Raw genomic sequence first — 14132 nt, forward strand, 5'->3', positions numbered from 1 at the left:
AAAAAAAATTTTTATGTTTATTTATTTTGAAAGAGAGAGAAAGAACACACACACAAGCTGAGGAGGGGCAGGGAGAAGGAGAGACAGAATCCCAAGAAGGCTCTGCTCTGTCAGCACAGAGCCATGTATGGGGCTCAAGCCCATGAACCGTGATATCATGATCTGAGCTGAGATCAAGAGTACGACACTCAACTGACTGGGCCACCCAGGCAACCCAGACCCCCCTGTGTTAAGGAGACTTACTTGGCTAGATCTATGCCATCTGACTTTAAATGTCATCGTCTCTAACTAGCCAGGTCTCATGCTCTGTAACAAAGTGTGCTGGTGTTTACCCTTAGCTTGTCATGCAACAAGACAAAGATACAGCTTGAGGAAGATGGGTTGAGCGTGCAGTTATGTGTTTGAAGGATTTGGCAGGGCTGAGAAATGACTCTTTGGGATATGGAATTCCAGGAAAAAAAGGATTCCAGTCAATTTAGGAGTCCAGACAGAGAAGCTGCTGCACCCCAAGGTCTCACATGCCATCCTGAAAAAAGAAAAACAAACAAACGAAAATAATTAAGGAAGAGATCTTTGATGGCTACAGGTATAAAAGATGGGTTTTGCGGACTGAGGATGTCTGAGAATTCCCAATGTCTAGCAGTCTTCTCCTTTCCTTTTTAATGTATGTCTGACAGCTGCTGCAGACATCTAGCCTTTTCAAGTGGTAGCCTGTCAGGAGGACTTGCCAAATTCCCAAATTTGTGATTGTCACTAGAGCAGTGGAAATCAGCTTTTTATAGGGACATTGTTTTGTTTTTCACAAAGAAATAAAGGCATCTGGGAGCTTTTCTGGAGCCCACCATTGGAGATTCCACAGGAGTGCATCTGAGGGGTGTGGGTGGATTGTTTACAAGAAATGGACTTTCTTTGAGTCTCAGTTTCTTCATTTGTGACATGGGGATGCCAGTGGAAGTAACCCCTCAGGCTTGTGAGGCTTTGGTGAGGTGGGCTGTGAAGTACCAGCATGGGGCATACAGCTGTGCTTAACAAAGGTCAAATACTGCCATTTGGATTGAGGATAGGCCCTTTGTCAAACTTGCAGCTGCCATTATTGATACACATGCATATGCAGAACTATCACAGCCCACAATTATCCTTGGTTTCTTATTGGAAACTCAGAGTGCTAGAGTATTAAACACCAGATTATATTGTCTTATGTAATTTCTGCTAATTAAATTTCCTTACACAGCTGTGGTGAGAGCTCTCTGCCCCACATTCCTATTTGGGATATATTCATTGGGGCTTATGGGAATACACAGGTTGAAATATTCCATTGAAAATTTAACTCAAGGAAGCCAAACTACAAATTAAATGCATTAGGTCAGTTTGTGAGGAATCCATGTCTCTTTCCCTGTGGAAGGAAGCTTTATAGTCTTTTTGGAGGACAATCTGGCAATATTTTCCAATGCTATAGTAGATGCAGCCTTTTGAATTTCCATGTTTAGGCATCTATTTGGGGGAGAAATACTGACATATATAAACAAAGGATATACAAAGTATATGCTGCATATACACAACAAGTTGCTTATAATAATAAAAAAAAAAAAACCACACACACAAAAAAAACAAAAAACCACCCCACCATCTAAATGTCCAACAATTGAATCTTGGTTAAATAAATTATGAACCATTCATTAATGGAATTTTAGATAGTAGTTATTTTAGAAAAGGGGGAAAGATACCTGGAAGGCTCCCTCAGACATAATGTTAAATGGATAAAGCAAAATAATACATATAATACAACTTTATTTCTGCAAAAAAAAATGATATATCTGTATATACACATATGTGTATGGGTAAAAACATAGAAAAGGACCTTAGAAAAATACACAGCAAACTGCAAACATTTGAGTACCTCCTGGAAGGTTACTCTGAATACATCTGTATTGTTTGAATTATTTATCACAAGAGTTAATTAGTAAAAATGAACTTTTAAAAGATTATTTTAGCAGATGATAATAGTCATATCCAGGTCCCTTTTTGAGAGGGGAAAGGGAGTCTTTCCCTTGCCAGCAGTGTACTGGAGGGTTCTCCTGCAACTTCTTTGGAGCTATCTGGCCTGGCCTTGTGCACTCATCCAGATCATGCTACTCAGCAACATGGGATCTGGCTGGCCCCTTGGGTTTGGATTTGGGTTTGCCCTTTCAGTGCTCTGGGCTGCCTGTGTCCATTGATCTATGCCCTGTATGGAGCTGCCTTGTCCTTTCCAGGTTGCCTGGGCTCCAAAGCATACATTCACCATCTTTCCCAGAAACACACAACCGGATCTCCAGAGGCCCTGGGTGGGCCTGACAAACAATACCTGCCCTCATAGTTTAAGCTCTTACTCTGACATTCTAAATGATGCAGAAAATTGTTTTCTTTGGACACAGTTCCTAAAGGCACCAGGAAAACCAGTGCCAAGTTGTGATATAACAAGGAACAAAGGGCTAAAAAGTGTCCCCAGACTTTCCTGTTTGGTATTTGCATCTCTATGATACCACTCCCTAACCAGAGGGAAACCAGTTGTGAAACTGAATGAAGGAACTAGATCATCTGGGGGTGCTCCCTAGAGAGCTTACTTTCTTATAGACTCGCTTTCCTCTACTGCCTCCCACCCTGTCCTCCTTTCTGCTGACACTCACAGTATAAATTGGGGCTGGGCTCTGTGTGTGCATCACATCAAAGGCAACATGAAGACAGGCGCTGTCTATGTTTTGGTGGGTTTTGTCGCTGTGGGGATGGAGATGGCCTGCGTTAGAGGTAAGGGTGCTGAGGGGATCCTACCTGAGAGCAGAGAGGACTCAGAGCCCAGCTTCTGACCCAGGAATAGGTTGGCACAGAAGCAGGCAGTGTGTCTGCTAGAGAATGGAGATTTGGCATTGATCAGACTCGTTTCCTTTGGCCTACAGGGACAATCACCCTGCATTTCTTATTCTTCTTATCAAATCGGGTTTGGGTCTGATTAGAAGTTGGGGCTCCCTCTAGTTAGGGGATGTGCCCTGGATGTGGGATTCCAACGGAGAGTAGCTCCTGGATGAAGGTAGGGCATGCATGAGGTGGGGAGATGGCTGCCTGTGATCAGGAGATTTTCTAATGAGGTAGAAAAAAAAGAGGTTATGGTGCAGGTTTCTTGCCTGATGGGACTGTGCAGGCTTTGGAGCAGGGAAAACATTCTACCAATGGCCAGATGGTAAAATGGGGGCCTACAAGTGAGTTTGTAGCCACCGAGGTTGAAGTGGGCATCAGGAGCATGAAGGAAAAACCGGAAGAGGTGGGAGCCCCACCAGCCATGAGGACTTCAGACCTCCAGCATGAGTTCCCTGCCTTAGTAACCATACCAGACCACACAGAAACCATTGTATGTTGCAGGGCAAGAAAGACCTGGAATCTGTCCAAAGGTACCCCAAGGAGTCTTTGGAAGTTGTGTGGAAATGTGCTCAGGAGATGAATCATGTCCCCAAAGAATGAAATGCTGCAGCAATGGATGTGGTCATATCTGCATGTATGGTGTCCCCCAAGTGAGTATGAATCAGTCAAGAGCTGTCCAAGTGGATGGATAACTCCCCAGGGGACTTTGCTGGGGTAGACAGATGCTCACAGACATCTGGATCACTCCAAGAGAAGGGGGATGACAGCCAATGGCAGAACACCTGGCTGCGTTATCTAAGGCTCTCTCTTAGAAAAGAAGTGTTATCCCAGGACAGCCCTGGGGGGCTCAAGTGGGACAAGTGACCTTGACTCTCCATTCACAGGTCATTATTAACAAAGGGTTTCTCACCCTCCTTCCCCTTCCCCACCAAAGAGGTTTAACTCTTCTTGGAAAATGGTGATCTTGGGAGGAGGAGGGAAAGGAGTGGGAACCCCAATTTACCCTACTTGTGTCAGGCAGGCATTGTGCCGGAGTTGAGATAAAAAGGTAAGCATAACCAGGTCAAGGAGACAGACCTATATAAACGATTATAACCCAATGTGACTAGGGCTTTGTACCGATTTCTCCTAAGTTCCATGGGAGTGAAGGGAGGAGTTATTGGCTTTACCTGGGGAGTTGGACAAGTTGCCAGAGAGTGGAGAACATCTATGGGAGAACTTAAAGGATGCATAAAGGTTCCAGAGGAAGGAAAGGCAGTTCAGATTATGGGAAAACTGTGGGCACCCTGTTGGGGATGGGAAGGCGATTGTGGTAGGCAGAAGTTGCAGCATCTCAGGGGGATGGTGGAGGGTCATCCAAGCCAGAGTCTAAAGAGGAATGAGCTGCCTGCCAAAGAGTTTGGAAAACTGGTGGTGGTTGTTAAGCAGAGGGAATGTTATGATCAAATTTGTGTTTTGGAAGGATATCTCCAGTGGCCATGTGAAAGATGGACAGGACATTTATTAAGCATGCCTGGATACCTGCCCCAGAAGATTTCTCATGAATCCCCGAGTCCAATGCTTGGCACAACAAGACTCTTCCACAATCCATTTCTGGCTACTACCTATCCCTAGAATTGCAGCCCTAGAAGAGGAATATCTAAAGTGGTGGAGTGACTGCTTTCTGAAGAGCTGTGTTCAAAATAAACTGTATCTGTGGCATTATTCAGGCTGCATTATCCTTCCTACTTAGGTATTCTGGTGGACTCTCTGTGGATTGGCAGGGCCCTTAGTGTGCACAGGCAGTGAATCCATGAATACAAGGCACTCAGAATACCAATTGATCAGGGGCAAAGTCCTCCCAGCTAGTTCCTTTCCTCCTTCTATGTCTATGACTCCAGACAGAGCAAATGGCATGAGAATATTTTCCCTAGCATCCTGTGGATATGATTTTGGAAGCAAAAAAAGAAAAATTAATGACCATGTAGCACATTGCAGGTCTATTGGAGTGGCCCTTATTAGGGCAAGTCCTCAGCCATGAGGACAGGAGCAAGTGTGGAAATATGCATTCTAAGGCAACACACTGATATCTAGCAGGACTGAATACCTAAACCCAGAAGAGTGACCGCGACCCTTGAGATGTGAGGCTTTGAGTGGCAGGAATTGGGAAGTGCCAGCTCCCACCTGGAGTGATAAAGAGAAAGGATAGAGTTAGGAGGTAGGCTTGGGGGTGGAGACTTTGATTCAGACGTTACTTGAAGCAGAGGATAAACCTAGGTCTCCCAGAGAAGCCCCAACAAAAATGATGTTTTGAGTTGACTGTTGCAAGCCCCATTCCCGGCCCCAATCCCCAGAGTTCACTTCTCTCCACCTAGATTCCCCAACTTAGCCTGCTGAGTTTGGCCTCCTATATCTGTTTGTTCTTCTCTCCTCTGCTCTTGCTTCTCATATGGTACATCTTATAACCCCAATATCTAATGGCCTGATTAGCCTGTGCGTTGGAATGAGGGCATGGTAGCATTGATATATTCTTCTTCTTTTTTGTTATTGTTGTTTATTTATTTTGAGAGAAACAGACAGACAGACAGAGTGTGAGCAGGGGATGGGCAGAGAGAGAGGGAGACATAGAATCCAAAGCAGACTCCAGGCTCTGAGCTATCAGCACAGAGCCCCACGTGGGGTTTGAACCCATGAACCATGAGATCATGACCCAAGCCAAAGTCAGACACTTAATGGACTGAGGCACCCGGGTGCCACCATATGTCTTTTACTGGCTGGTCATCCCCTTCCAAAACTCCTCCATGCTCCAGTCTCATTTAGAAATGTATGGGGGTTCATGAGCATACCCTTAAAATGTTTTCAAGCAATTTCCCCCTCTTATCTGTCATTCTGAATGCCAAGGGTTGACTTTTCCCTGAAAAGATACTTGAGGATAACATCCTACAACTTCCACTTATTTTTCCAGATGGTTCTGAAGACCCTAGAAAGTTGTTTGTGTTCTTTTGTGAACATCTCATTTTTCTCACCTGCATTCAACCTCCTTTTATATTTAGCGGAAAACTTCATTTTCTCCCTGCCAAAATTGATGGGAGTCAGACATTCTCTCCCTACTTCCTGGAAGGTGGTGCTCAGAATTATCATGCTTCTTTCTGACCATGTAGATCTTTAAGGAGTGATATTAGGAGCTAGGGATAGTGGAAAACAATTCACAACAGCAGAGATGCCAACAACAGTATCCTTCTTTTTAATTTAATTTTAGTTTATTTATTTATTTTTGAGAGACAGAGAGAGAGAAAATCCCAAGCAGGCTCTGTACTATCAGCATGGAGCCTGATGTGGGCCTCGAGCTCCCAAACCCTGAGATCGTGACCTGAGCCAAAATCAAGAGTCAGAATATTAACTTAATGATCTACCCAGGTTCCTCTAAGCAACAGTAGCCTTAACCAGACTGTTGCTGTGAGCTACAGTTGGCCCTGTTGTTACTTGCCTTGTTTTGGCACCTGATACTTTCCTGAGCCTGGTTTACCAGTCTTTCCTGTGGTTTCTGTGAGCTGTATAATAACATCTTTCCAAAATTCCTGCTCTCTCAAGCTGGTCGGAATTGGTTTCTTTGGTTTGCATTCATGAGCATTAATTTGTGTGGAAATTGGTGTCAGGAGTAGGCCCAGGCCAAACACATTCAGGGAAATAGCTGTAACAGTCTGGGTTTCATGAACTGGTCTGGTTAGAAGCTAAAAGGCAACTAAAATCATTAGTATCCTCGCATGGAAACCTGGCAGGCAGTTAACAACCATCTTGGTTAATTGATTCTGGTGTTTTATTCTTTTGGAAGCTACAAAAATGAAACTATTTTCTTAATTTCTTTTATTGATTGTTCATCATTAGTGTATTGATCTTGTGTTCTCCAACATTACTGAATTCATTTATTAGCTTTTGTAGATTTTTTCAGTGGATTCTTTGGGATTTTCTCTGTATAGAAGCATGTTATCTGCAAATAGATATAGTTTTATTTCTTTCTTTCTAGTTCGTATGCCTTTTATTTCTTTTTCTGGCCTAATTGCTCTGGCTAAAAGCTCCAGTAGAATGCTGAATAGCAATGGTGAAAGCAGGGAGCCTTGTCTTCTTCCTTGTCTTCAGGGGAAAGCTTTTAGTTTTTTAATATTGAGTATGTTGTTAGCTGTGGATTTTTCATAAACAACCTTTCTCATATTGAGTAAATTCTCTTTTAGTCTTAGTTTTCTGAGTGTTTTTATCATTGATTGGTGTTGGATTTTGTCAAATGCTTTTCTGTATCAGTTTAGGCGATTATGTGTTTTTCTTCCTTCGTTCTATTAATGTGATGTATTGCCTTGATTAGTTTTCTTATGTTGGACCATGCTTGCCTCCTTGGGTAACTCCTACCAGATCAAAATCTAGATTTATAATACTAGGTATATAATCCTATTATAATCTTATTACATGTAATCATATTATACTAGATACATAATCCTTTTAATATGCTGTTGGATTCCATTTGCTAGTGTTTTGTTGAGGAATTTTGTATCAGATTTTTTTAGTGTTTATTCATTTTTGAGAGAGAGTAAGAGACAGAGTGCGAGCAGGGAAGGGGCAGAGAGAGAGGGAGACACAGGAACCGAAGCAGGCTCCAGAGGCTCTGAGCCATCAGCACAGAGCCCAATGTGGGACTGGAACTCATGAACCATGAGATCATGACTTGAGCCAAAGTCAGACACTTAACTAACTGAGCCACCCAGGTGGCCCTGCATCCGTTTTTTTTATAAGGGATATTGGTCTATAATTTTCATGATGTTTTTATCTGGCTTTTATATCAGGATAATGTTGGCCTCAGAAAATGACCTAGGACATGTTTTGTCTTTTATTTCATGGAAGAGTTTGAGAATTAATTGATTAAAAAATTTTTTTTGCATTATGGTTAGATAGCATAATCTGTATGATGCTGAATCTTTGGGAATAGATTTTGAATTTCTTTATGGACTAGCACATGTATGGTTTCTATAAATGTTCTATACACACTTTAAAAAAGTGTGTTCCATGTTGTCACATGTAAGTTGTCTATCATCTGCTAGTTTGATTTTGTTAATCTGTATAATTTAAATTGTCTCTATTTTTCATTAATTTTGTCTGTATTATCCCTCAGTTTCTGAGAAAAAATAATAGAATTTCCAACTAAAATTCTTCATTCATGTATTTCTTATGCTTCTCTATCAATTGTTGCTTTGTATATTCAAGTAAAATTTTTAGGAGCATATATGTCCTTGATCATAGTTATCTTCTTAATTTATTTTTCCTTTTAACACTAAATAATATCTTTTCCTTCGCATAGTCAACACTAAAATCTATTTGCCAAATATCAAAGTTGATAATTCAGCATTCCTTTAGTTCATATTTACCCAGTAAAAATTTCCCATCTCTTTATTTTAAAACTTACTATTTAAAGGACGCCTGGGTGGCTCAGTCAGTTGGGTGGCTGACTTCGGCTCAGGTTGTGATCACACAGCTCGTGAGTTCAAGCCTGGCGTCAGATCCATGCTGACAGCTCAGAGCATGGAGCCTGCTTCAGATTCTGTGTCTCCCTCTCCTTCTGCCCCTCCCCTGCTCACACTGTCTCTCTCTCTCTCAAAAATAAATAATATTAACAAAAAAAATTTAAACTTACTATTTAAAAATTTTGTGTGTGTTTCTTAAAGCAATATATTGATTGTTGTTCTCATTTTTATCCAATCAGAGAAGTTTTTTTTATCAATAAGTTTAACCCATTTATATTTATGATCCTCACTGTTAAATTAAGGTCTATTTCTGTCACATTTCTTGCTTTTTATTTATCATATTTTCTTGTTGCCTTTTTGCTTTTCTTTACCATTTCCATTAGCTGGATTAGATTCTAATGTGCTGATTTAAAAGCCATCCTTCTATTTTTATTCTTCTGAAATTCACCCTTGAAGATTTTTTAATTAATTAATTTATTTATTTATTGTTTACTTATTTATGTTGAGAAAGAGACTGTGTGCACATATGAGCAAGGGAGGGGCAGAGAGGGAGAGAGAAAATCCCAAGCATGCCCACAGTGTCAGCGCAGAGCCCAACTCAGGGCTCAATTTTACAGCCATGAGATAATGACCTGAGCCAAAAATAAGAGTCAGAGGTGGGCCCCTTGGTGGCTCAGTGAGTTGAGCTGTCCAACTCTTGACTTTGGCTCAGGTCATTATTTCACAGTTCATGGAATCAAGCCTCGCATTGAGCTCTGCGCTGACAGCATGTAGCCTGCTTAGAATTCTCTATCTCAACCTCTCTCTCTGACTCTCTTACCCTCCCCCTCTCATGCTCGCTTTCTCTTTCTCTCTCTCTCTCTCAAAAAAAAGTGGGCTTTACCTACTGAGGCACCCAGGTGCCCCTAAAAGGTTACATTTATATCAGCCTCATATTTGCTTATTTCATTCCAGTTAACACCAACAAAATAAAAAGATCTGCTATACAAAAGAAGTCTCTTTCATGAATACCAAAGGCAAAACAAGACCAGAGAGCTCCTGACATAATTGTATGTCTTTAGACTAAATAGTAATGTTGACAGCACTAATGGAATGAAATCAGATTATATGAATAATACATGACTCACATCAATCAGTGTTACCACAAGCTGATGGGAAATAAATATTCAGAGTAAACACAGAGGGAGAAATTTCAAATGCAAGTACAACATAGAAATCCCTCTAATAGAGAATGCAAAGTCCACAACTGTTGCTTTCTCACTGCTAGATTGTGTTCTACTGACAGTGTAGCAGAAGGACATGCAGATGACTGTGACCAATGGTAAATTACTGATGAACAGATGTGTGTATTCATGCAACTATGTGTGCCCTTCAAAAGGGACTCCTGGGGCCCCTGGCTGGCTCAGTTGGTAGAGTATACAACTCTTAATCTCCGGGTCGTGAGTTTGAGCCCCATGTTGGGTGTGGAGCCTACTTTAAATAAATACATAAGGGGCACCTGGGTGGCTCAGTTGGTTAAGCGTCCAACTTCGGCTCAGGTCATGATCTCATGGTCCGTGAGTTCGAGCCCCGCGTCGGGCTCTGTGCTGACCGCTCAGAGCCTGGAGCCTGTTTCAGATTCTGTGTCTCCCTCTCTCTCTGCCCCTCCCATGTTCATGCTCTGTCTCTCTCTCTGTCTCAAAAATAAATAAGTGTTAAAAAAAATTTTTTTTAAATAAATAAATAAATAAATAAATAAGACTCCTGATGTTAGGAAGTGCAAACTTTTAATTGTCCATCTCTTCAATTAGTATAAAATTAGATGCTGTATGGTAAAAAGGAACAGAAATAAAGCAGATAGAAAAAAGTTGTGTAATCAGAAGATCAGAAAACACCTCAGATATGTATCTTGAATTTAAACAAATACCTATCAGCCCAAATATACATTCCAAATGATCTTTACATGAATCCAAGCATTAAGTTAAAACATTTTCAGAATGTTATTGAATACAGAGAGATAGAGATAGACACAGAGAGACAGAGACTATCTCTAGAAGGAAACCCAAGAAATTATAATAGTGGTTCCTTCTAGAGAGAGAACAGGGTAGAAGGGTTTGAAAGTCAGGGATGGGGAGGAAACTTTTCATTGTAAACTTTTTGTTTATATTTAAATTCATGCATTTATATCCTTTCTTAAACCACAAATATAACCTATAGAGGTCTGATTCCACTTACATCAGAAAGGAGATTATAAGACAGAATGTGTACTCTTACCTTCCTTTTTCTTCCTGAAAGTAGGAGATAAACCTCCCCTATGGAAGGTGCCCTCCCTATACTAGGAGGAAAGAAGACATTATCATCAGAGACTGCAAAATCTGGGAAATCTGTTCAAACAAACCTCATTAACTCACCCTTATCTTCCTAGTTGCCTCCTCACCATTTACTATCCCAACTCACGCCCCTTTGTCCTATCAATTCTTGATAAATTTATTGTTACTTTGTCTAAATGGTGTAAAATTTTCCTGCTCTGGCCACTTAGGATCTTCACTTTCTTGTGAAGGCTCCCATTTATATGTAAATACCTTAGGAAAGTTTGTATGCTTTTCTCCTGTGAATCTGTCATATGCCAGTTTAATTCTTAGGCCCAGCCTGAGATCCAAAGAGGACAGAGGAGAATATTTCCTCCCTTGCACATCCCAGATCCAGCCTCTCCTCTCTTCAGCCATGGTCAGGGTTGAAGTGTCCTAAGCTTCATGGTCCACAAAGTTGGCCTCCCTAGATATGAGTGTTCCCACCAACAGCTATGTAGGAGACAATGCAAGTCCATAGGTAGGAGCTGACTGAACAAGACCATAAAGACCATAATATAATTGTGAAATATGGATTTTTTTTTAAATTTTTTTTTCAACTTTTTTTTTATTTATTTTTGGGACAGAAAGAGACAGAGCATGAACGGGGGAGGGGCAGAGAGAGAGGGAGACACAGAATCAGAAACAGGCTCCAGGCTCTGAGCCATCAGCCCAGAGCCCAACGCGGGGCTCGAACTCACGGACCGCGAGATCGTGACCTGGCTGAAGTCCGACGCTTAACCGACTGCGCCACCCAGGCGCCCCATGGATTTTTAATTCATTTTATGTATGTTTCCTAAAAGCTGGCAATAAGGAAAGAAAATTATCCTACCCAGGTATGGTTCCCTTTGCCCCACCAGATAGTATAGCAAAAGACTGATTCACCAGAAAGAAGTGTTGACCAGTTGTCTCTCAGGTGGCATAGCCAAGTGAAAGCAGGTGAGTGGAGTTAAGGAATTTGGGAGGCAGTGGTAGAGAATGCCAGTTCCTCCATACCCTGACCCCTGTGACATGAGAGGTGCACCTGAGCCCTGGTGGGAATGAGTGTAGAGGAAAAGGCAAAGCAGATGGTATGGAGAAAAGAGCATGAGCTGAGAAGTTAGAAAGAACTAATTTATCTCCTACCCACCCCTACAACTAAGTTCCTCAATAATTATGAACAAGTTGAACAGTGTCCAATTCCTCGTTTGTGAATTGAAGATGCGCAGTATGATGGCACTGTTGGGTAAGCACAATGAGGTGAAGCCATGAAGCTCTGGGCGTGGATAAGGTGCTCACTGGATGTTAGTTCTGCTCGTCCTGCTCCACATTCTTTTGTTTACTCACATAGTAGTCCTTAATCTTTAGTGGTTTTGTCTGCTGAATGGGGAAGGCCCTTGTTATTGGTGCAAAGACCTCATTTGGGAAGATGGCACACACAGGTGTGTGTTATCTTTGGCCAGCTGGTAGGTGTCAGGGAGTACCTTCACAGAACCAAGAGTTCAAACAACATTGTGGACTAGGTGTCTCCTTGTGGCCTGCTTCTCTAAGCATGGAGCTTGAGCCTCCCTGAGGCCTGAGAGATCACAGGTAACAGCTGCCCATTAATCTCAGGAGGATAAAAGTGACAACCGAGAAACCAGTGCCTTAGTGTTTCATGTTGTTTTTCCTCTCTGCCCCATGGCCCCACAGGCTCAGGCATAATCTATAAGGACTGGGGACAAATCTAGATTACAGTCCCCAAGCCATATGGATCGCCATCCCCTCTGGCAACCACAGCCTATTCTTACTGGGCTGAATTCTACTCCAGTCCCTTTTCTCCATTGACATGAGCCTGTCCTAGGCCACTCCTCACTCTTTCAAGGCTACATAACACTTGGTGCAGCCCCCTGACTGCCTGGTCTGACAAGCCTGGGCCGTGCTTTCCTGTGAGTTAGTTCACATGAACCAGGTGAGGATAGCCTGCTAGGAAGTCTGCGGTGGCCATGTCAGAGGCAGGCAGGAGAGGTGGAGGAACTGGCTTTCTGTCTTCTCTACTCAGTACCTCACAGGACTTCTGAGCTCTGTGAAGTGAGAAGCGTCTTCCTGTTGATGTCCAGAACATGGAGTGACCATGTAAGGACTAATGGAAACAAGGCATCATTTTTTTAAAAGTTTTATTTATTTTGACATAGAGAGCGGGGGGATGGTGGGCAGAGAGAGAGGGAGAGAATCTCAAGCAAGGTCTGCAATGTCAGCACGAAGCCTGATGTGGGGTTTGAACTCACAAACTGTGAGATCATGAACTGAGCCCAAGTCGGATGCTTAACTGACTGAACCACCCAGATGCCCCAACAAGGCACCATTTGGCACCTGGATGGATTCTCAGCTTTGGGATTACCAGAGAGAGTGCCCTGTTGTACAGGGTGTCATGCCCACAAGGACACTGACAGTGGGGGCAGTGATGGGTCTCCGGGCTTAAGTGGCTTTGTAGAGACCAGACCACACCACAGAGGCCATATGAGAAGGGCATGAGTGGGACTTGCTTGTGAGCACATGTGGACACCTCAAGGATTCCTGGGAATATATGGGCAAGACTGGGGAGATAGGGTGGTAGTAAATGGGTGTGAAATAGGGGCAGTCAGGCAGCCAGATGTGGGTACAAATAGGATATGGCCTCTTTCCTCTCTCTAGGATGGGTAAGGCTTGGAACCTTGAGGTTGAAGATATGTGACCCATTAGGAGTAGGAGAGGAAAAGAGAGACCCTTTAGAAAAAACATGGCTGGTCAATATAGGGACTGGAGGCAGTTATGGATGGAACCATACTCCTTTTCAGATCACCACAGGTTGAGGTAGAAGTTAATGGAGGACCACAGCAACTCCCCACAAGCAGTCTTCTGGTGCTGGGACTCCTCAACTGAAGCACGAGTTCACCTCACCTGGCAAAACTTCTGAGGTGTTTGCACTGAGATGTTTGCTTAACTCCTGGAGGGCTCAGATTGGATGGTGGAGGAAACCTCCTAACTATGTGCAAAATAAACACAGCATTGTCTCCCTGCATTTTCCTTCATAGTGTGGAACTATAATATATATCACACATTTTTTTTCATTTTTAAGTAGAATCTTTATTTTCAATAATATATATTTATTTTCTCTTTCTTTAACTCTATAAAAAAAAGTCAACACTTCCCATTTAAATCTGAGACTTACTAAAGCTCTGTTTGTGTAGGATTTGTTGAACATGGAACATATTCCCACTAAAGGTTGTGGATAGAATATCAAGATGGAATCAGGATGGAAATGGAAGAGTGGTAGGAAATTTTCAGAGATCCTGGATTCAGAGAAAAGTGGCCACAGGACACCCCACTAGACAGAGGGGCTGGATATGTCTTTAGGTTCTTCTACCAATGAGGTTTGCATGTGTTGGTGTTAGAGCATAGAAAAATGTGTACATGAATGTGCTGGCAG

At 42.4% G+C, this 14132-nt stretch overlaps 1 protein-coding gene across 1 annotated transcript in view; it reads left to right on the top strand.

The window, feature by feature from the left end:
- Positions 1 to 2589: 2589 nt before the first annotated feature.
- Positions 2590 to 14132, top strand: part of LOC115501027 (WAP four-disulfide core domain protein 18-like) — a 47682-nt gene continuing 36139 nt past the window's right edge. The window contains exons 1-2 of the mRNA XM_030295852.1: positions 2590 to 2784; positions 3394 to 3542. Coding sequence (XP_030151712.1) covers positions 2715 to 2784; positions 3394 to 3542 — 219 coding nt within the window. The 5' untranslated portion in view covers positions 2590 to 2714. The remainder of the gene's footprint in view (positions 2785 to 3393; positions 3543 to 14132) is intronic.

The sequence above is a fragment of the Lynx canadensis genome, chromosome E1 (assembly GCF_007474595.2).
Source record: "Lynx canadensis isolate LIC74 chromosome E1, mLynCan4.pri.v2, whole genome shotgun sequence".
In the NCBI taxonomy this organism is placed as follows: Eukaryota; Metazoa; Chordata; class Mammalia; order Carnivora; family Felidae; genus Lynx; species Lynx canadensis.